Below are 21868 nucleotides of genomic sequence, written 5' to 3' on the forward strand. Positions count from 1 at the left end.
AGCCCCCTTCCTGTGCCAGGGCAGGCAGCCCCTTCTCCTCGGGGTGGGACAGCCCCCTGGAGGGCTGTGAACCCAGCTTGACAAGCCAAATCCTACTTTCTTTGCAGCTTTTTGCCATGATCTTTGCCATGTGCCTCTTCCGGGGCATCATCCAGTAGAGGGTGTGGCCTGAAGCTTGAAGACTCACCCCGCCCACCACTGCCCAGCGCCCAACGCCCTCCCCTCCCCCGCACCCCTGCCCTCTTGGCCCCGGGGGAGGAGGTGAGGCCATCGTGAGTGGCCAGGAAAAGGGGCAGAGGAAAATAGCTATTTTTTTTTAACAAAACAAAATGAAGACAAAACTATGGACTGATACAGCCCGTCTGGACTCAGAGTGGGCACCGCAGGTTCTCTGCATGGACCCGCGCACACCCAGGAGGCAGTCTGTGCTGGAGACCAAAGCAACCAGGTCCCCTCCTCGGCCCAACCAGATCCGGTAGCCTGGGACCTGGGCTTCAGGACTGGGTGTCAAGAACGTAAGGATGTAGGCAAGAAGGAAGCAAAAGGAGATGGTGGAGGAAGACTGGCGAAGCCCAGGGGCACCCAGGAGACCTGGTCACCACGTCCTCGAGGATTTGAAACCTCCTCGGAATCCCTGGTCCCCCTAAGATGGAGTTGTCCTGCCTCAGGCTGGGGCCGAGATTAGAATCCAGACACTGGATCGAAGAATGTCCCAGCCGGTAGGGTCCACGCTTTCCCATCTGTCGGACCAAAGAATCTGGAAAGTCCAGAGAGGGGCAGTTTCTCATCCACAGTCACGCAGCACATGCATGGCCATTCCGAACAAGAACCCCGTCTCCCCAAGGCTGCCTGTCGCCCCTCCCAGGGTCTGCTGGTCCCAGCATATCTGATGTTCTCACGGCTCCCTGGCCTCCACGTCCTGGTTTCCCCAGAAGAGAGAGGGCAAGCTGCTCAGGAGTTGCCTCCTCCCAGCTCCACAGCTAAGAATGTTCTGGGCTCTACCCTCCCTGCTCTCCACCCCACACACTGCTGTCCACCCCACACACTCTTCTCTAAGTCCCAGGAACACACACACACACATGCACACACACATCACAGCCCCTTTTCCACACTGCCCACCTTTCCTCACAAGGCCCTCCCTGGTCTCCACCAACTCCCTGGCTCCCAGGGCTGGAAGGAACCCCCAGGATCATCTGGCTCGCCTCTCCTCACTCAGAATTGCCGCTTGGATGCCTTCCACAAGATCCCTGCCAAGGCTTCTCCATCTTCTTGCACACCTCCAAGGACAGGGAGCTCACTACCTCCCAAGACAGGCTTCTCTTTGGACTGCTCTGACTTTAGCATCAGCTTAATACATGAAGAGGTTTCTGTTTTTCTGTGGTTCTCTCCATGTCATGCCACTTGTTCTCTCTCTCTGTCCCAAAGTGTGAAGGCCACACATGGTCCGCACCCCCCTCCGAGCCCCTTTACCCTCAGGCTGAAGAACCCCAGACCACCTAGTCAGTTTTGCTCTGACATCGTTTTCCGGTCCCTTCACCGTCTGTAGCACACACTTCTGAGTGTTTCCTCAAGGATCTGGCAGGGGGAGGTTTCCTCACAGACTCACCCACACCTACACAGCACCCACAGATCAGCCCCTTATATATGCAGGTCTCAAATTCTAGAGCAGTGTTGGCAACTGCATTGCAAGATGTCTCAACCCTGACCAGTCAGGAGTGGCAGCTGTGCAGAGGATCTGAGCTCTGGTCTGGGCTCAGTGGGCAAGGACAGTGTGATCTTGATTAGTAATGTCTGCCAAGCAACTCGGGCTGGATTGGTGATGTCTGCCATGGCATGGGCGTGGAAGGGGCGGTATGTTGCTTGCTCTCCTCCTATCATTGTCCCTCCTTGGGGTCTGGGAAGGGCCCATTCTGTCTCACAGGCCCTATGCCAGCTTCCAGCCTCCCCTCCAGCCTTCCAGCCTCCAGGAGACGGAGCAGCAGCCTAGAGCTCATGCCCCCCTGCCCTGCCACCTGATACCACTAGAGCTCGGTGTCTGCTGTAAAGACTGGGTTTGACCCTCCCCTTATTGCTGCCTTCCCCCCCTTGCACCCTCCCCACTGTCCTCTCTGGTCTGAATCTTTCCATAGTGCTGTATCTGGCTGCCCTGGCACCTCCATAAAGATGTTATGAACTCCCTAGAGACCCGGCATCCCCAGGACCCCAGAGAGGTCTCTAGACCCACTTGGCTCCAACTTCCTAGCAGAGGCAAAGGGCTGGTATGAGGTGGACAAAAAAAAAAAAAAGAGGCTGATTAAGCAGGGGTTAGAGTCAATTTGGACAACTGTGTGGCTTCAGTTTAGGGGTACCCTAGGCATCATGGCCCCATCCAGTCCCCACTGCCCAGGAGAATTTGGGGCCTTCAAGGTAAGAAGAACCAGGCATCAGGCACCACCCCCCACCCCCAGGCCCCTGAGATGAAAGGCTGGTCATGGAGGAACACCTGGGGGAGATGGGTTTGAAGGCGGATGTGAGAGTCTCTCATCACCAAGCGCTTTCCAGAAAGGGTCAAGGAGCCTGGATCTTCCCCCACCAACTACATTCTGGGGCTGGAAAGGGGAAGCAGGCCTCTGCTCTGTAGCATTATCGCAGGCTGGCAGCTATTTGCAAGGCTGTCTGCGACCATTCTGAACAGGTCTGAGAAGGCAAAGCCCAGCCCCAACAGCCCTCAATGGGTACAAATGGCAATTTGGGGGCTACTGGGGTGGAAGTGGGGCTTCCTAGGTGGCACTGATGGTAAAGAAGCTGCCGGCCAATGCAGGAGATGTAAGAGATACGGGTTTGATCCCTGGGTTGAGAAGATTCCCTGGAGGATGGCATGGCAACCCACTCCAGCATTCTTGTCTGGAGAATCCCATGGACAGAGGAGCCTGGCTGGCTACAGTCTATAGGGTCATAGAATCAGGACACGACTGAAGCAACTTAGCATGCATACACGGGGTGGAGCAGGGCAGGGCGGGGCATGAAGTCTCTTTGCTGAGACTTCCTGAGCCTGAAAATAAAACCAGGAACCAGGGAGACCTTGCAGTTGGTCACATACCTTGCCCAGTACTGAAGGCCACCTTCCTGCTTAGGGGCCGGGGGCTGGGACCCTGCCCAGCATCCCATATCCCTCCTCTCCTCTCCATGCCTAAGAAGCCCAGACAGGATCCTCCAAGCCAGCTGAGGCCCCAACCCCCCACCTCCCTAGAAGACCGTCGTCCCTCCCCTGGTGGGTCCTATATGTCTATTTTGGAAACTGTACATGTTCCCTGCCGTAGGTAGCAGAGCTAATTTATCATGTTTATCCCCCGTGAGCCTCCCTTTTTTATATTATCAAGAGGAGTTTTTGTAATATAAAACAGGACGCCCACACTGATGGTTTTGCACTGGTTTTTGTGACTGTTTCTTACAAAAAGAAAAAGGAACGAAGAATAAATAGTGACCGTGAGGAACGGTGGTCTTGATTGGGGGTGGGGGCAGAGGAGGCTGGGGCCAGGGCAGGAGCTTGGCGGGAGTGAACCAAGTAGAGCCATCCTGGATCTTCTTGAACCTTAGGAGGGACAGCGCTGTCCCTGCGGGCCCTCGTCCACCCTCTCCGGAGCCACGGCCGTGCCGCCCACCCCAGCTTGGCCGGCTTGGCCTGGCCCTGCTCCAGCGCCCACGCTTCCCCCTTCCATGCCAGCATCCCTCCCCTGCTCAGCGGTTGGTTCTTAGGACAAACCGTCCATCACTTGCTGGCGCATTAGCCAGGCCTCAAAAAGCATGGGTCAGCTTCAACACAGCAGGGCCGGAGGGCATGGCCCGCCAGACACCACCTCCACCTCCTCAAAAAGCATGGGTCAGCTTCAACACAGCAGGGCCGGAGGGCATGGCCCGCCAGACACCACCTCCACCTCCTCAAAAAGCATGGGTCAGCTTCAACACAGCAGGGCCGGAAGGCGTGGCCCGCCAGACACCACCTCCACCTCCCAAAGGCTGCACTGACTCCGGGCCTGCCTGGGACTCGGTGGAGGGGTGCGGGGGGGTGGACAGGATTCTACAGAGAGACTAGAACCTCAGCCCAAGAGACGGAGGCCAGGCGGGAATGGCCCGTCCTCAGGGTCCCGCTTCCCCTGCCCTCGGCCGCAGTCAGCAGCCTTGGGCTCCCAACCTGCCGGGCGGGCCTCGGTTAACAGTGATGGCATCACTGGGCAAAGGCCATGTGGCCGGGTTTGTGGCCGCTGGGATGGCTGTGGGTGTAGGGGAGGGCAGTGAGGCCCAGGGTCGGGGTGGGAGGCCCCCCACGTGGCAGCAGCCGGAGCTGGGCTACACCTCAGGACCAACCATTCCGCCCCTTCAACATGGTGCTTAGACAGGAGGCAAGTCTGGGGCCCGGCCTGCTTCCCTGCACACGCGTCCCCAGGACACCGGGGCCGCCAATCCCTGTGTGACGGAGCGAGGGAGGGCGTCGGGTGAGGGACTCGCGGTGGGTGGTGGGCACAGGGTGCTGGACCTGCAGGGGTCTCAGCCCCTCCGGGGCACTGGGGGAGATGGGTGTGAGTGGAGGCGGCCTGCTGAATTGTTTCTATTTTTTTTGCCCTGCTGAGCTTTGAAGGGTACCCAGTCACACCCACAGCCGGGCCTCAGGGCAGCACGCTGGGGAAGGGGGGACGGTGGACGAGGGGGCTGAGTCAGGTGTGCAGCAGACCCCAGAGGACATGCCCAAGTGAGGAGGAAGTGTTTTCTCTCTGCCTGATCCCCAAGCCCCATCACTGACAGGTGGCCTTCATCCGGGGTTACTGGGGTGTTCATCTGTCAGGGCCAGCCTGGGGCCGGGGTGGGGAAGGGGCCTCCACGAGCTGGGGCCGAGGCAGAGAAGCCAAGAGTGAGGCTGGGCTGAGGACAGGGCCCCGCTGCTCCCGGGAGGCGGAAAGGGAGGTGTCGGCTCAAAGGCGGCCCCCCACAGGGCTCCCTGCCAGCCCACAGCTGTGCTGGGTGCTTAAAGAGCACAGGGGCCCCTGTGTGCGGAGAGGGCCTGCGTGGAAGGGCAGGGCCCCTGGGTCGAGGTCTCGGGTTTTCCAAGCAGGGGCGGAAGCCAAGTCTGGCTGCTTGGGCATCGTTGGCCGGGGGGTGCAGGGGACGGACAGGGAGGCGGTCCACAGCCTCTCAAGAAAGAAGGGTCTCATGATAGGGGAAGAAGGGGCCTGGCCTGGCCGGAGGCCTGTGACTCAAGCTCTCCCGTGAGCGTCTGTCCAGGGGATCCAGAGGCCGGGAGACCCACGAGAAGGAGGCTTCACCGTGCGGGGGGGCAGGACGGGGTAGAAGGGCCCGTCCCCTCCCCAGCCCTGAGGGCCCAAGATCACAGCATCCAGGGAGGAAGGGGAAGGCGCCCGCCCTGCCTGCCCGGGGCAGGGTGCTTCCTGCCTTCCAGAACCAAAGGGGACCCGAGGGCGGTCCCAGGGCCTCCCTGCCCCTGAGGGGCCCCTGGCCCTGCGGGTGGCTACACCTTCTTGGGTTTTCGGCCGACTTGGTAATAGTAGTAAACGCTGATGGCGACAAAAAGGAGGCGGCTGGCCAGCAGCAGCAGGATCCCCTGAGACGCGAGCCCTGTCTCGGCTAGCGTGGCAGTGACCACTGTGGGAGAGAGGCGGGAGGGGCAGGGGTCAGGAGCGCTGTTCCTCACCCCCCAGCACGGGAGGCCAGGGGCCCCGGTGCAGCTGCCTGGCTGACCCCACCCCCGTCCTGAGCTGGGGCGTCCGGCCGGCCACCCAACCCCACAGGTACGTGTGGCAGGGACAGGGGCAAGCATGTGGGCACGGATGGGCGTGTGTTGTCCCCCACTGTGCTGGGGACACGAGGGAGCAGTGGGTGGTGGGTGCATGGACGTGCATTCAGGAGGGCACAGGCGCACGTCGGCCGTGTGGGCACAGCGTGCAGGCTCACAGGTGAACGCGGCCACATGGGTCCCTCCCCCTCACACAGGTTTTCATCACTTCCCAGAAATCAAGTGGCAAGAGTTGGGAGGTCAGGGACCAAGTTACTGGCACCCCATCAGCTACCCACTGCCCCCCCCCCACCCCACAACTGTCCAGCTCAGGACTCACCCAAGAACTGGACCGAGAAGTAGCAGGCTTCAGTGAGCAGAGTCCATCGGATGATGACCTTCTCAGCCGTGTAGAGAGCATTCCACATGATCAGGGAGATGCCTGGGGTGAAGGACAAGGAGGGGACTGGGTGCGGGGCGGCCTGATCCCCCCTCTTGAGATGGGGGCAAGGGGTCTGCTCCTCTTCCCTTCGGCAAAGTAGCTGGGACCCCAGGGATCCCCTGCCCCCACTCACAGGCAGGGAGGTTTTGGAAGGGAGGCTGGATTGCACCCCACTGATAACCCGAAATGTCAGACTGGGACTTTAGCCTGCAGGTAATAGGGAGCCATAGAAAGTTCTGGCGGCGCGAAGGGCACCACAGGTGCTGGGGTTTAAATGCAGTTTCCTAACAGGCACTGCTTGCGTGTAACTCAGGCTGGAGAAGAAACAGAAGCAGTGAGGGTTTTACAGACGCTGTGCTGATTCCGCCTCCTCGTCTAGGCTGTGAGACCCTGGAGGGCGGAGCCTGGGCTGCCTTCATCTCTCTATCCCAGTGCCCTGGTGGAGCACTGCACACAGCAAGCGTTCAGTAAGTGCTTTGTCTCAGACGATGGGTAAGAACAGCCCCAAACTACAGGCGATGCTCCACCAGTGGCCGCAAGATGGTAGCACACACCCAGCAGAGACAGACTCGGCAGCTGAAGGGGAAGCGGAGCCCCAGCACAAAGAAAAGAAAGGCCCCCCAGGTTTCCCTCACCCTCCATGGTCCCCCCGCAGTTGCTCATCACCTTCCAGGCGTCTGCCCAGCAATACTCACTGAGGAGGGCACCGCCATAGAGGCGGATGGGGGTCTTACTGGTCACCTGCGCTCCGTCGAAGACCGCATCGTAGAGCTGGTCAGGAAAGGCAAGGGCCTGTGGACAGTGGGCGGGAGGCTTGGGGTGACTCCCTGTGGAACCTTCCCCTTGGTCATCTCCTTCCTTTCCCCAGCAGCAGTCCAGGGCCAGGACCCTGACTGCCCCCACCCCGTCCATGGCAACAGAGATCTCAGGTTCCAAGGACAAACAGTCAGGACTGTGGACCAGGGGACCTTGGATGCCCCAGGGCAGGGCACAGGGGGTATGAGCATCCGCACAGGTCAGAGAGGCGGCCAGAGAGCCTGGACAGCAGAGGCGTCAGTATGATGGTCCGATGGCCCTGTGGGCAACGGCAGCAGGGGGTCCCAGGGCAGCAGAGGGCGCCGGGTCCCAGGGCTGGGGCAGGGACTCACCATGATGGCAATGCCGGAGAAGAGCACAGCAGAGACAAACTGCCAGACTCTGGGGAGACGCAGAGAGGAAGGTCAGAGGCAGACCGCTCGCTGCCACCCTCAGGCCCCACCCCGGACCCTCCCTTCTCCAGGCAAGATGGAGGGATAGCTGGTCTGGAGGAGGGAACCGAGGACAAGACTACACAGGGCCCCTCCCCACAGCCTTGCCCCCCGCCAACACTCACAAGTCAATGCTCACCTGAGCCCCAAAGGCTCTCGAACAGCAAACTTGATCTCATTGCCTAAGACCTGGCTGATCTGTGGACAGAGAGGGGTCAGAAGGCAGCGCTGTCTGCCCAGCTCACTCCCTACCTCCCAGAGCCTGCCAGATGCCCAGGGACCCACCTGGGTGCCTCTGCTTAGCCAGAGTGACCTAGGCTGGGAGGGTCACACTGAGGCCACACTCTGCCTCCTCTTGATACCAGGGCCCAGAGGAAGCTGAAAATATGGGGCCTGAGAATGTGAGTTCAGGCATCTGCCAGTTGTGGACTTGAAGCCTGGCTCTACCATTTATTGGTGTGGTCCTGGGCAAATCTTTAATCTCTCTGAGCCTCAGTTTTCCCATCCATAAAATGGGTTAATAACTGAACCTACATCTCCCAGGGCTAACAGGAAGATTAAAAAATGCTTATAGAGCAGCTGGTGCCATAACAAGCAAATAATCAGCACTCAACTAATTCTAACCATCCGTTTTCATTATTGCTGCTATTCCTCTGACATATCCATTACAGTTCCAGAAAATATGAGCTGAATCTAGGGGCCCCCTGCAGCTATACGGGTCTCAGCTACTCTTCTCCCCAAACAGTGGGCCAGACCCGCCTCCTCAAATTGGTGCTCAGAGGCAGACCCCCACGCGTGGCTGGTTCAAGGCCCCTCCTTCAAGCCCGGCCCACCTTGGAGCGGTGGACCTCCCCGTCGTCGTCCTCCCCGCCCACACCGAGGATCTTGCGGGTCTTCAGGCGGCTCACGAGGTCCGTCTGGCTGTGTTTCTTCATGAGAGGTGGGGGCTGCTTGGCTGCCATCTTGTCCTGGAGCCCGGCCTCTGCAGCAGAGCTGCGGGGAAACACCGGTCTCAGACACTGACCTTGACTGGCATCCAGATCTCAGAAGGCAGCCAGACCCCAGCCTGGGGCCTGGGGGAGGCCTCCCCGTCAGCCTAGGGCAGCAGGTGGACACCTAGAGGAGGACTCTGAGGGCCTGGGCTTAGTTCTGGGCTCCCTAACCACCCAGCTGTGAGATGAAACAGGCAACTCACTGCCCTATCCTGGCCTCAACTTCCTCATCTGTAAAATGGGTTAGGGCAGATGTTCTTAAGGCCTTCCAGCTCTATCAGCCTGTCTGGCCTAAACAGATGTGGCTTACCCCTAGTGACCAGGCTGGAGGGAGCCTTACAGACAGTCCTAGGGGAAGTGTAGGCCTAGGACTAGGCATTCAGGCCTAGATGGAGACCAGACCCAAAGATTCTTGGAGGCAAGGAGTTAACTGGGGCCTGGGTCAGCCTTGCCAAAAAAGGGAAAGGTCTGCCCAAGCCTGGGTAGGGGTCCTGAGTGCTGGGGTCCAGGCCCCTACTAAATTTTTGCCCATACAATTCCTACTGCCAGCAAGCCCCCCCACCCACCCACCCACACTCCCAGACAACCTCCACTCAGCCTGCCAGCACTGGAAAGAAGGGGAGGGGGGACCCCAGGACCCAGCCGAGCCAGAGGAGGGCTGGCCGGGCTCGGGGGCAGCAATCTGGCCTTGCCTCTCCCTGCTCTCCCCCACCTCCAGCCCATAAACCGCGAAGGCCCCCAGTCGCCAGCCTCCCTCCAGCTCCACCTCCGGCCGGATCCTGAGCACCTACTGTGTGCCGGGCGATGGGGACGCTGAGGTGAGTTGAGTGGCCGTCCTCACCTTCAGTCAGCACAAAGTCTATGCGAAGGAGACAAGAGTGGAAGCCACAGTGAGGTCAAGGTGTCCAGAAGCTGGCCCCGAGGGGGCCTCCTGTGACCACAGCCATCCTGCTAGATGGATACCGCTTGTACCCATTCTACAGATGAGGAAGCCAAGTTCAATGAAGTTCAACAGAGACCAGGTTTAAAAAATGGTTAGCAAGCCCCCCCCGCAGTAGGTGCCCCACGCATGCTGGGTGCCTCCCACATTCCTGCACCTCATTCCCACCCACAGTAACTCCAGCAGGGCAGGAGAACCACCCCCCGATAACCGACAAGGCTCAGAAGTTGCCTGTGCCTCAGCCAGGGACCCGAGGTGGGCTTGCCAGACGCCCCTGACCAGGCCTCAGATGCAGGTCTTCCTGTTGTGTGGCCCTAGCCAACGTCTCAGCCTCCCAGCCACAGCCAGGGCTTCCAGAGGGAGGGCACGGACACATCCTCAGGTCACCTCCAGCCCTCCAGCCTCCCGGTGTCTCAGAACAAAATAAAGCGCCCAGCAAACAAACATCAGAACAAAGACTCAAACGGCGGGACGTTCAGATACTGTGGCTTTAGACCGGATGAACTGGGCATGGCGCACACCAGCCCCGAGTCTGGAGATAATGGTCATTCAGTTTCAGTTCAGTAGCTCAGTCGTGTCCAACTGTTTGCGACCTCATGAACCGCAGCACGCCAGGCCTCCCTGTCCATCACCAACTCCCGGAGTTCACCCAAACTATGTTCATTGAGTCAGTGATGCCATCCAACCATCTCATCCTCTGTCGTCCCCTTCTCCTCCCACCTTCAATCTCTCCCAGCATCAGGGTCTTTTCAAATGAGTCAGCTTCCCGCATCAGGTGGCCAAAGTATTGGAGTTTCAGCTTCAGCATCAATCCTTCCAATGAATACCCAGGACTTTGGATCTCCTTGCAGTCCAAGGGACTCTCAAAATTCTCCTCCAACACCACAGTTCAAAAGCATCAATTCTTCGGCGCTCAGCTTTCTTCACAGTCCAACTCTCACATCCATACATGACCACTGGAAATACCATAGCCTTGACTAGACGGACCTTTGTTGACAAAGTAATGTCCCTGCTTTTGACTGGAGGTCTTTTGTGAGTGATGTCCAGACCCAGCAGCCCTCCTAAGCCCCGCAGCCTAGCACCTCATCTAAAAGAAGGCAGCTATGCTCTTCCCTCCTTTGTATATACACGCTCGGGGAGTGGGAGGCGGCAGCTGGCAGTGACCCAGAAGGCAGCCCAATGCCCAATGCCGGTCAGAGCGGGGGTGGCCGCCAACCCCAGCCTGGGGCAGCCAGGGTGTAACTGGGCTCCTCACGGCGGGAGGCGGGGGGAGGCGGCCCAGGCACTATCACAGCTCAGTCACTTGCTACCACCTTCTTGGAGATCCAGGTAGAAGGTATAATTAGATTTGCATCCCTCCCGATGCCAGATGGACCGCTGGAGGCTGCCCACGGGAGTCAGTGAGCCACTGTGAGGAACAGCCCAGACCTGGCCCCCATCCGGCCCTCCACCAAGGAAGCACCTGGCAGCCACCCTTCCGCTTCCAGCCTCCCCTTTGGTCTTTTGTTTATTTGCATACAGCAAAATGGACCTTCTCTGTGGTCTGTAGTGCTAACAATCATAGCACAGGGGCAGGTAACCACCTCCTCCACATCAGGACCCTTACCACTCGGACCCTCCCCTTGCCCTAACCCCTGGCAACCACCGATCTGTTACCTGGCATCTGTCACTATAGTTTTGTTTGTGCACATGTGTTACACAAATGGAATCATTTATGTATATAACCTCAGAGACCCGCTTCCTTCTTTCATTCAGCATCCTGCCTTTGAGACCCATCCATGCTGTGTGTACGGACGGTCCCTTCCCCTTGGCAGGAGAGTGGTATTCCCGGATGCCAACATACCAGTTCGTTTCCCCTGTCTCTCGCTCACTGATGGACATCTGAGTTGTTCCAGAGTTTGACTGTTGAGAATAGAGCTGCCATAAATATTCGTTGCAGGTTGGGGGGGTGACCATGAGTTTTCATTTCTCTAAGGTAAATGCTTGGGCGTGGAATTATACTGAATTACAACATACAGTAAATCTACAGTCAACTCTAGGAGAAAGTGCCAGACTGCGTTCCAAAGCAGCGAACCGTTTACATATCCTCACAACGCATGCGTGTTCCTATTCCTTCCTGGTCTCCCCAGCATCAGCTATTCTCAAACTTGACTTTGACCCTTCATATAGGTCTCCCTGGCATTTTAACCCTTCTCACCTAGACCGGCCAGGCTGCCTGACTCACTGCTGTGCCTGTTACTAGCTGTGTGGGCAAGTCACGTAGCTCGGAGCCTCAGTTTTCCCCATCTGTGAAATGGAGCTGTAATTCTCAGCTCCTAGAGATTCAGGGGCAAAAAGGGAAGCTTGGTCCCAGCACACAGCAGAGCACCTGCACGTTTAAAGGAAAGAAGTACATTTAGTGAGGCTGAGCTGTGAGCCGGGCACGGGGTGGTAGCACCCAGCCCTGCCCTTAAGCAGCTTACAGCCTGGGTGGGGGTGGGGAAGCTGATCTGTCAGCCACCAATCAGAGCAAGTTGATTCTCTGAGCCCCAGTGTTCTCATCTGTGAAATGGAAACAATAATCCTTACATCTTCCCTAGGGCTAGTCAAAGGATACTAAATAATGGCCAGAAAGTAGTTTATAAAGGGCCAGCTAACTGCTAAAGCCGGAAGAGCTTAGCTGCCGAAGCCATACTCTCCCGAGTTCAAAGCCCAGGTCTACCACTTCTTAGCTGTGTGCCTGTGGGAAAGTCACTTAACCTTTCTGGGCCTCAGTGGCCCCATCTGCAGCTGGGAAAGCCAAGGGTCTTCCCTCACCAGGATGCTGTGAGAAAACACGTGTGGGGAGAGCATAGGGCAGTGCCGGGCCCACGCCAAGCACTCGGCTGAGATGAGCACTGATACACAAACACCCCCTCCTCCCCACGCCCCCCATGCGGCAGGGGCTCGGATGGAGACTGGGGAGGGTCAGGAGAACGGCCGAACTAGCATTTCCTAACGTCTCCACCGGCTGGACAAAGCCCCAAGATCTCAATCCCATCGCCTAAGACTGACGCTACGGGCCAGGTCAGCGATCCCTGCTAGGAGGGTCGGCTGCCTTCCTCTGCCCCCTGTGCCCTCCCCACCAACACAGCACAATGCTCCCCTTGGCACCACAGGCCCATGGCTGGTACGGACAGGGGGAGGTCACAGCGTCCTGGGCACCATCGGACGTCCAGCATCACTGAGGTGGGATAAGCCTTATCCACAGACACTGCCATCAGGCACCTGGGCCGGGGGGACCCACTGTCGCCACCCCTGGAGGCCCCCCGGGTCCCGGCAGTGAGCTCACCACTGACAACGGACCCTGCAGCCTCCCAGGCAAAGTGAGATCCTGAACTTTATCTCCAGGGAGCAGGATCCCCAGCAGCCAGCCGGCCCTATGGAGCTAACCGCTCTGAGCACTGAGTCCCGGGGGCTCCTTCACCCCAGGACCAGGCCCTATCCCCCCAGGGAGGGCAGGTGGGCAGCTCTCACCAACCCTTAAGCACCCAATCCCAAGACGACCCCACACACCCTCATCTGCCGATGAATTGTCCTCCCTTTCAAGGCCTCTCCAGGTATCTTTTTTAGGAGTGGCCCCACTTTAACCTAAGAGAGGATGGAGGGAGTGTCCCCCGCTCCCTTGCTGCACCCCAGCTAGACACTGGCTTTGGGACAGCCAGACCTGGGTTCAAATCCTGCTTCTGTAAGGCACTGAAGCTCTCCCAGTTTCTGCCCCTGTGCTAATGAGAAGGGGCACTCTGCGGAAGTGCGGGGGAGGGAGGGAGTGTGTACGGGCAGGTGCCAACAGCAAAGTGCCCTTCCGCCCTGCCCAGGGCCAGGCCAGGCCGAGTTCCTTCGCCTCCCCTCTCCTCACCCAGCCGTGCAAGTGGAAAAAGCTTGCCTGTCACAGCTGTCACGCTTCCGTTCCCAGGCCCCACTGCCTCCTGAAGGGCCCCTAGGGCTCCCCCGGGGGGTGCCAGGCTGCCCAAGGCAAGTGAGCGAGGGGCGGGAGGAGGGCTGCCTCTCCACCAGCCAGGCTAGGAGAAGGGGAAATTCGGCTTGCAGCCCCCAGACCCAGCGTTCATGACCTTTTGCATGCTGCCTCCAGCCAGCTTCTCTGACCTCAATTCCCAATAAACCAGCAAATCATGGGCCTTCGAACAGTTGTTCCCCTTTCTGAACCACTGCCCTCTGCTCCTCCCACCCCGAGGCCCCCGGCTTCTCAAGGGCTTTGCAGCGCCCTCCTCCAGGGCACCTCCCCAGGGCACAGTGCCCTCGTCGCTCTGAACTCTCAGTGGCGGCCACAGGCCACTTCTGGCCCATCCTTCTCAGGGTTTCAGGGCCAGTTGGCCTCCCCAGGACCCAGCGATCTGAAGGTAGAGCTGGTAATCTCCCCACCTGAGAACCGTCCCGCGGGCCCCCAGACACAGAGATACTCAACGGCACAGAAGACCAGACAGTGGGGCCAAGGCAAGCAGGCCTCCCCCACCCCCTGCAGAAGACTCAGGATCACCCTCTGAGCTGGCAGGGCCCGAGGGGAGGCTCTGATCCAAACACTGGTAGGACAAGGCAGACACCTGAGGCCCAGCGCGGGCAGGCCCTGCCCCGGGCCATGCCTGAGCTGGTGACACAGAAAGGGCAGGGAAGGGACTCTGTGGTCAGGCAGAGTTGGGTTCCAATCTGACACCTCCTCCGGCCAGGCGGCCTTGGGCAAGCAGGTCAGGGGTGCTGAAGACTCCCTGAGAGTGACTCGGGTTTTCCCTGGCATCTGGGGTGCCCAGGAAATGGGTGGTGATTGGATGAGAGCATGGGATGAGACCCCCCTCCCCGGACCTCAGAAAGCGCAGCCATCTGGAGGGGAGTGCCACAGGGCAGGGCCTGGACAGGTTGGGGTGTGGGAGGAGTTCAACAAAAATTTGTGACAAAAGTTGGGGGGAAGGGTTTTGAGGCACCCTGCTGGCCAAGATCGGACCCCCTCCCCCCCGCCCCCGTAGGCCCTTCCTCCTTCCTTTTCTGAGGCCAGAAAAGAATACCCGCAAACAGCTCCCAGAGCCTGAAAGACGGAAGGAGCTGTGATGGGACAGAGACTGAGCAACGCCCCCAGAGACTGCACCGAGAGAAGGGCTCATTGGGGTGGGGGAGTGTTGTGGGGGGGTGTTACAAGGATCGGGGCAGGGGGATGGGAGGGTGAGTATATACTTAATGATTGGGCAAACTTGGGTTCAAACCCCCAACCCTTTCTCTCAATTGTTCTGTGATGTCAGGAAAGTTACCTAACCTCTCCGAGCCTCCTCATTTGTGAAACCACAGGACGAATTCTTAGCTCTCAGGGTTTTGATTAGACAGACTGAGAAAAGGCAGTGGAGGGGCGTGGCCCCTGATGCTCCCCAAAGGACAGCAATTAACAACACTAATGGGGCAGCTGTCCAGGCCCTGCCCCCACAGCAGATCCGTGGGGCTGGGGCATCACTCCCATGCCAGTTTTGCAGGACCTCTCTCCCAACCCCCCCCCCAGAGCCTTCCAGGGAAGCCTGGTTTCCATAGAAACAGATGGACTGCAGAGCAGTCCCCTTCCTGAAGACTGTGCCCCCACAAGGGCTGGCTTAGGAACCTAACCGGCAGGGGAGGGGGCCCAAAACACCCACCAGCTGCCAAGCCTCTGGTGATTCAGTGGGGAGTCACTGCTGCTGAGTATCAGAGCCAAGAGCTGCTTCCTTTGCAAACATGACCCTCTGCAAGAGGGCCAGTGCACCTGTAAGGAGAAACGCCCCCCGATCATCCATGCCAGGAAAGGAGGCAGTGAACAAGTACTTCCAGACCAGGAACTCCGCACTCACCCCCAGAGCCCAATGAGAACGGTTGTATTACAGATAAGGAAACTAAGGCCCAAGTGACTTATGCACATGTGTATCTCGGGCTAAGTGACAAAGCCGAAATTCCAACCAAGTTAATGGTGCCTAATGGATATTCAGAGAGGAGCTCATATGTGTGTGTGTGTGTGTGTGTGTGTGCGTCCACATGCCCATGTGTGGGCTGGGGGTGTGGTGTGCTGAACATGACATCCAACAAGAACCGAGCTCTAAGCTTTCTTCCCCATCACATCTCCCCTTGAAAGTCCCTGGCGGGTTGCCAGCACGTGAACCCCGCCCTGGGGTCCAGCCTCCCTTGGATGAAGGCCCTGTGACTCTTGCAGGACCCGGGGAGGGCTGCAGGGAGACCCATTGTTCTGTTATCACGTTGGTACAGAATAGCTGGAAATGGGGACTGGAACATGCAGTGGAGGAGTGGGGGAAGTGAGAGCCGGAGTCTCCCGGCTCTGCGAAGAGGGAAGCGGGGCAGGGAGAGCCCCAGCAAGGGCACCTTGGGGGCTAAGATCCAGAGCCAGCATCATCCTTCTTGCAGTCCTTCCCTAGGGCAGCCCATCAGCCCCTTGGGCAAGAGTGGGGGTCTAAAGACCCCCAGCCCTGACCCTCCGCTTGGTTAGGCCCTCAGGCAGAGTGAGTCTCCAGTCTCAAGGGTCCAAGTCTCTGGGCTCTGCCCTACGAGTCCTGTGCCTTTGGGCAGATTGACTTCCTGCAACGCCTGACTGGGCTGCCAGCAGGGTTACACAGCTGCATCATGGCCACGACCACGGTGGCCTTTGGGGTGCAGGCTTGTGCCAGGGTTGGGGGTTTTCTCAGCGCACACGGGCTAAGGGCAGAAGCCGAGGTGAGGGTACCACGCGGCAGGACTTCCTTGCAGCATGTCCCTCGAGAGCAGAGCGCAGTTATTCTAAAGGCCAGCCCGCCTTGTCTCACAAGAAGCCAGTGGGTCAGGGGAGGGCGGGGCCTCGCCATCCACCTCTCTCGGGTACCAGCTTCACCACCCGGGCTAAGGATGTATCAAGGGCGAGGATGACAGAGTAGAACCGGCCGAGGAGAGGAAAGAACACGATTCGAATCCCGCAGGGACATAAACCTGCCCCCATGACAAGGCTCAGTAGTCAAGAAAGGAATTCCACGACCCATTTCCAAGAACCTCCAGGAACACAGGAGCTGGCAGCAGAGGCTTTGACAGAAGCTGGAAGGCTGAGTCCTGAGTCACTGGGCTGGGAGACCGGACAACTGAGGTCAACAACAGACTCTGCCCCGGTAGGAGAGGGTAAGCTGATATTGGGACTGTTTACTCCATCTCAAAAATGGAAGTGTAGTTTCCAGGGCCCCTCCTGGCTGTGATATTCCTGACTTGGTTTCCAGACCCTGTCACTCACCAGCCACACTCCAGTTCCAGCAAAGAATCCAGCACAGGCTGTCCCGCCCCCAAGTCCCACCAGCACCTCACTCATTGGCTCTGGAAACACACATTCTTGCTGCCTTTCTACTAGTTCTCTTTCTTTTGAAGCTACAGAATTTCCAGGACAGAGGAAAGCCCACATTTTCATCACGAACATCTCTAAGGCCTTAGGGACAGAAAAAAAATAAACATCCCCTGCTGTGTTGGAGAGGGTGAGAGGGCAGGGCAGGCAAGGGGCAAGAAGGAGGGGACCTAGGGGGCGGGGGTCACAGTGAGGGGGCAGCCCTTTGACGGCCATCCACCACCACTCAGGAGTCACTGCGAGGGGCATCCCTGTCCCTACTGTCATAAAGGGCAGAACACATGGAGAATTCCTGTCCTTTTCAACCCAGGAATGGGCCAGCCTCCCCCTTAGCCCAGAGACCACGTCAGGGCCCTCAAAGGCAGCTGGTGCTTCCAGACCCTGTGGGGCCACAGTCATCAGGACAGCCTGGCTTCCAGATCCCACGAGTTCTTATGAGAAGGCAGTGGACATAGCCCTCGCCCCTCTGACTCCTCCCACCTCCCCCACCCATGAAGATACTCAGAGACTTGGAGGGGAGGAGAAAGGGAGTTTCCCTGAAGAGATGCTCCACTATTTTGAGCCAACTTTTTCATAAGCAAGAAGCTATTTGCCCTTTGGGTGGGTTGGGAGAGGCAAGCAGAAAGGTCCCGGTACTTCTCCTGGGGCCTGGATGGGCCAGAACCACAGACCAGAACCAACCACCTTCCCCAGGATGTGGGGCTCTGGCATGACTCAAAAGACCTGTGCTGACATCCTGGTTCCATCACTTGCTAGTTGCATGGCCTTGGGCCTGTGACACCACCTCTCTGGGCCTCAGTTTCCTCCTCTGTCATAATGACACGTACCTCCCACCGATGAGAAGTGGCACAAAAACACCTAAAACAGTGCTGATCTCTGGTGAACGCTCAGAAATTATGTTGCTATTATTTTCAGACAAGGAAATTCAACTGTTTCTCCCCTGGCCATATCAGCTTCAGTACAGGTCTCTCTGGAGTGGCCACATGTGGATACGGGGTGGGGGTGCTTACAGGGGAGGGGCCATAGGAAAGAAGTGGGAAGAGAGAACTCGGGTCACTCTGGCTCAGGAGGAAGACGCCAGCCTGAAGATGCCAGCCTGAGTGTACTGACCACAGGTGGGGAGGGAGCACCTGGGGAGGGCCAGGACTGAGCCTGGGTGGCTCCCCTCCGTGTCCCCAGCATTTGGCCAGGCCTGACCCTGCGAGAGACGCAACCACTGTTGTGAATAAATGGTTGCGATGCACGGTGAAGGGAAAATATTATGGGCTTGGAGTTAGAACACTGGGCACCCCACCCTGCAGCTGCCTCTCCTGAGTGGCTTGCCCTGGGGTTACTCACATGTCATCTCTGAGCACCATTTCCTTCATCTGTGAAATGGGAATGCTTATGCCCTCTCAGCCTGCCTCGTCTCCTGTCTCTTCCCCATCCTCTCACTCTAACCTAGCTGCACTGGCTCCCTGTGTGTGCGTGCTCAGTCACTCTGTCCTGTCTGACTCTTTGCAACCCCATGGATGGTAGCCTGCCAGACTCCTCTGTCCTTGGGATTCCCAGGCAAGAATACCGGAGTGGGTTGCCATTTCCTCCTCCTGGGGATCTTTCTGACTTAGGGATCGAACCCACAGTTCTTAGGTCTCCTGTATTGGCAGGCGGATTCTTTACCACTGAGCCACCAGAGAAGCCGCTGGCTCCTTACAATCCCTCAAAAAAAGCAGGCATGTTCCAGCCTCAGGGCCTTTGCACAGGCTGTTCTCTGCCAGACCTTTAGTCCCTGAAACTCTCCCCAAAGCTCACTCTCTCAAAACCTTAGCTGAAAAGTCACCTCCTCAGGGAGACCACCCTGACCACCCTATTTGAAATGGTGACCCCACCCTTGGCCTCAACACTCAACTTCCCCCCTCCTCACCTCTCAATATACTATATAATTTGCTTATTTACTTTATCAGTTATTTGTCCCTCCCCAACTCTGTGTCAGCTCCAGAAGGGCAAGAATCTTTCAATTTTGTTCATAGCTGTCTCAGTGCCCAGAACTATATCTGGCACTTTGTTCATTAAATCACGTTGGCCTAGCCCTCACTTACAGTTTTGTTCAGTAAATAAAAGAAAGGAAAGAACAGTTCTGGGCTGTGTGAATATCACAGGTCACTGCTAATTCCACTGTCCCTCCCATGCCAACCTCTGGACCAACAAGCACCAGCAAGCCCTTCCTCCAGTAGACAGAGGAGAGAGTACGGAAAGATCCTGGCGGAGGGGAGGCAGTTGAGTGTGGGGCCGGAGGCCCTGGGGAGGGGGTGGGATTGACAGATCTGCAGAGAACAGGCCTGAGCTGAGGATCCAGCAGGTGCTGACAGCCAAACATGGGTGGAGGGCTTTGGGCCTCAGCCCTCCACTCCAAATTTAGAAGGATATATTAAGCTGACAGCAAGTGGGCAGAAAAGGAGGAGTCAGAGCCGCAGGTTCCCAAGACAATGGGGCCTGGAGGGGACCTTGGAGGCCAGAGGGCCCATTTTACAGATAGGGTAACAGAGGCCTGGAGAATACTTGGTCTTATTTATTACACTAACAATCCAACAAGAAAAATCTTCGCTCCCCCTGGGCTAAACGGAACGAGGCTGAAAAATGGACTTTGCCCCCTCCTGGCTCTCCAACAACCCACTCACCACCTCCTTCCAGGTGGCAACTCAGAGCCATGGACCTGCCTGGAGGTGATGACGGAGTCCCTGGTATCTGCGGACTGGAGGAAGAGAAGGTATCAGCCCCCTCCCTACAGGCCACCAGGGCTGGAGGTCCAAGAGGCCGCTCAGTGGGGGCGGGCATCCACGGTGCCCTCCCCGCAGGACGGCCCCACCAGGAAAAGTTTGTCGGAAGGAAATCAAGCAGGAAGTGCAGAGCCCGTGGGGCGTCTAGGTCGCCTTGGGCGTCGGCGCTGGGCTCTGAGCTCGGGAGAAGCCTCGGGGCTCTCAGCCTCCACCCTCCACCCAGCTCCCGCCCCCGCCCCCTTCGCTCCCGGGTAGAAACCCCCTTCCCCCGAGGCCTCGCGGGGGCGGCGGGAGCCCGGGACCGGGCGGGGGAGGGCGGGGCGACAGGACGCCGAGCGAGATCCCCACCGCGCTGGAGGCGCCGGGTGGTGGGCGCGGCGTTCTGTCGGCTCCCCGGCGGACCGAATTCACGGCCCAGGGTTGGCAGTCCCCGGTCACTGAGCGCCAGGACAATGGCCCCGCACTGCCCCCGTCCCGCTAAACGCGCGGCTCGGGAGAGAGTGGGGAGCGCCGGTTTCCACCTGTGAGTCCCTAACCCCCTCCCAACAACTGGGGCTTAGGCGCGGCTCCCGCCTCTGCTGCCCCCAACCCGGGAGACTGGGGTCTCCCGGTCTGGCTCCTCCCCCCTCCCATGGGTCCTTTATCTCCCAGCTCCAGACACCCACCCACTTTCTGAGGCTCGAGTCTGCGAGCCGTGGGGCTCCAGGCGGTAGCTCTGGGCGGTTGGGCGCCTGCGGTGCTCCCCGCCCCCGGCCCCCCGAACCAGAAGATCCGGACAGACTTGTGGGCAGCGGGAACTCCGCCATCTCCAGCCTCGACCCAGCGGGGTCGAGGAAAGGGTCTCGCAAGTTTGTGCCGCGCGCACCCCGGACCCGGGAACAATGGAGGGAGGAGGAGGATGGGGACGGGGATGGAGCGGGGGAGGGGACAGAGAATCGAGCGCGGGGACCGAGTCAGACCCCAGAGCGGGAGAAACTGCTTTCCGCTCGGCTTCTCCCTCGCTCCGAAGCAGAAAGCCCGAGCCCGAGATGGGGAGGCCGAGGGCGGAATCAACAGTCCAGGAGCGGGGAGACGGAGGAGAAAGGGAAACCGAGTCAGCGGACAGGGCTGCGAGCGGAGAGCGCGAACGAGAGGACCAGAAGGGGCTGCGGGACAGCGCCCGGGAGAGCCGAGGATGGGGGTGGGGGCGGAGATCCCCGGGGTCCCGGCAGAGCCTGCCGGCGCCGAGAGGTGCTGGGGCGCCCGGCTCGCGCGCACTGGGTCCTCATTGTCCCCGGCGGTCCCTGCGGCCCCAAGAGCCCCGCTGGGCTGTGCTGCGCAGGCACCCGGCCGGCTGGCGGCGGGAAGGGAAAGTGCGAGGCTCCGAAGCGGCGGCGGGGAGCAGAACTTACGTTCGTAGCGCCTGCTGGCGCCGGCGCTGCGCGGAGCTGGGGGACTCGGGCCCTCGGGCGCCTCACATCGCGCCGCCCGCGCGGGGCAGGGCAGGGCAGGACCGGCTGGACTGCGCGCGGCGCCCTGTGCGGCCGGGGTTTGCCCGAGTCTGGCGGCCCGAGCTGGTCCCTCCTCTCAGTTCCGCGCACAAGCCAATGGCGCGCCGTCCCCTCCCACGCGCCGGGCTGCCTCGCCCCCGAGGGTGGCCGCCGGGGCGGGCGGGAGAGAGGGGTTGGGGGGACTGGGCCCCCCGGGCTTCCCAGCAGAGGCGTTCCTGGAGATGGCCTACGGGGGGCGCGCTCACTCCCCGGGGGGAAGGCGGTCGGGAATCCTAACGGAGGGCCCGTGCCTCCCAGGGAAGACTTTCGTGGCAAGTTCTCCTTTCGTCAGACTATCAACACCCCCATAGGTTGGCAAGCCACCTTGTCTTAAATATCCTTGGGGTATCCCCTGGGGCCTAGGCCAGTATCTAAAATGAAAAGGACTCTGCTTTGACTGGTAGATAACGAAATGCGTAAGAACACAGTTGTACAACAATGGTCCCCGTCTTGCTGAACGCCCGCTCTGTGCCAGGCACCGCGTGCTGCAGAAATTAACAAGTATTAACTCATGTAATTCCCACAACCACCTATGGGGCCGGGATGATGGATCCCATTTTGTAGACGGCACTCATTAATGTTTGATTTCATTTAGGCTTCTGGCTTCCAGCCTAGGCTCACTCTTCTGGTCGCCCCTTATTTGGTGTGACTTTGTCAAATAACCTGACACCATAAACACCCCCCCCCCCCCACGCACACTCACACGTCTCCACGCACACTCACACGTCTCCATCCTCCAGCCTAATATCCGACCTCAGCCAGGTTGCTGCAAATTGCACTGTCAGGGGACAAAGATCTTATCTGGGGCTCGTTGGCACCCTAGGGGGAGGGCGGGGCACTG

The 21868-nt window shown here is 59.0% G+C and overlaps 2 protein-coding genes across 7 annotated transcripts in view; one reads left to right on the forward strand and one right to left on the reverse strand.

Annotated features, from left to right (window-relative positions):
- Window positions 1-3469, forward strand: part of TSPAN18 (tetraspanin 18) — a 215123-nt gene extending 211654 nt beyond the window's left edge. For all 6 annotated transcript variants that reach the window (XM_070804100.1, XM_070804103.1, XM_070804099.1 and 3 more), the window contains one exon: window positions 108-3469. In XM_070804100.1, coding sequence (XP_070660201.1) covers window positions 108-158 — 51 coding nt within the window. In that variant the 3' untranslated portion in view covers window positions 159-3469. The remainder of the gene's footprint in view (window positions 1-107) is intronic.
- Window positions 3395-21046, reverse strand: TP53I11 (tumor protein p53 inducible protein 11). The gene is made up of 8 exons (XM_070804105.1): window positions 20890-21046; window positions 9237-9304; window positions 8287-8446; window positions 7593-7651; window positions 7355-7403; window positions 6902-6998; window positions 6105-6206; window positions 3395-5634 (listed from the first exon to the last, which is right to left on the reverse strand). The coding sequence occupies exons 3-8, from the start codon at window positions 8413-8415 to the stop codon at window positions 5501-5503; spliced, it is 570 nt and encodes a 189-aa protein (XP_070660206.1). The 5' UTR covers window positions 8416-8446; window positions 9237-9304; window positions 20890-21046; the 3' UTR covers window positions 3395-5500.
- Between the last annotated feature and the right edge of the window lie 822 nt (window positions 21047-21868).

This window comes from Bos indicus, chromosome 15 (genome assembly GCF_029378745.1).
Source record: "Bos indicus isolate NIAB-ARS_2022 breed Sahiwal x Tharparkar chromosome 15, NIAB-ARS_B.indTharparkar_mat_pri_1.0, whole genome shotgun sequence".
In the NCBI taxonomy this organism is placed as follows: domain Eukaryota; kingdom Metazoa; phylum Chordata; class Mammalia; order Artiodactyla; family Bovidae; genus Bos; species Bos indicus.

What these genes read in the sequence shown, in the direction of transcription:
- TP53I11 (XM_070804105.1), bottom strand. Translation starts at nt 8,415, where the DNA reads ATGGCAGCCAAGCAGCCCCCACCTCTCATGAAGAAACACAGCCAGACG. An exon ending in TCTCCGGCATTGCCATCATG is followed by an intron (nt 6,999 to 7,354) that starts GTGAGTCCCTGC and finishes CACTGTCCACAG; the next exon opens with GCCCTTGCCTTTCCTGACCA. An exon ending in CTATGGCGGTGCCCTCCTCA is followed by an intron (nt 6,207 to 6,901) that starts GTGAGTATTGCT and finishes CCTTCACCCCAG; the next exon opens with GCATCTCCCTGATCATGTGG.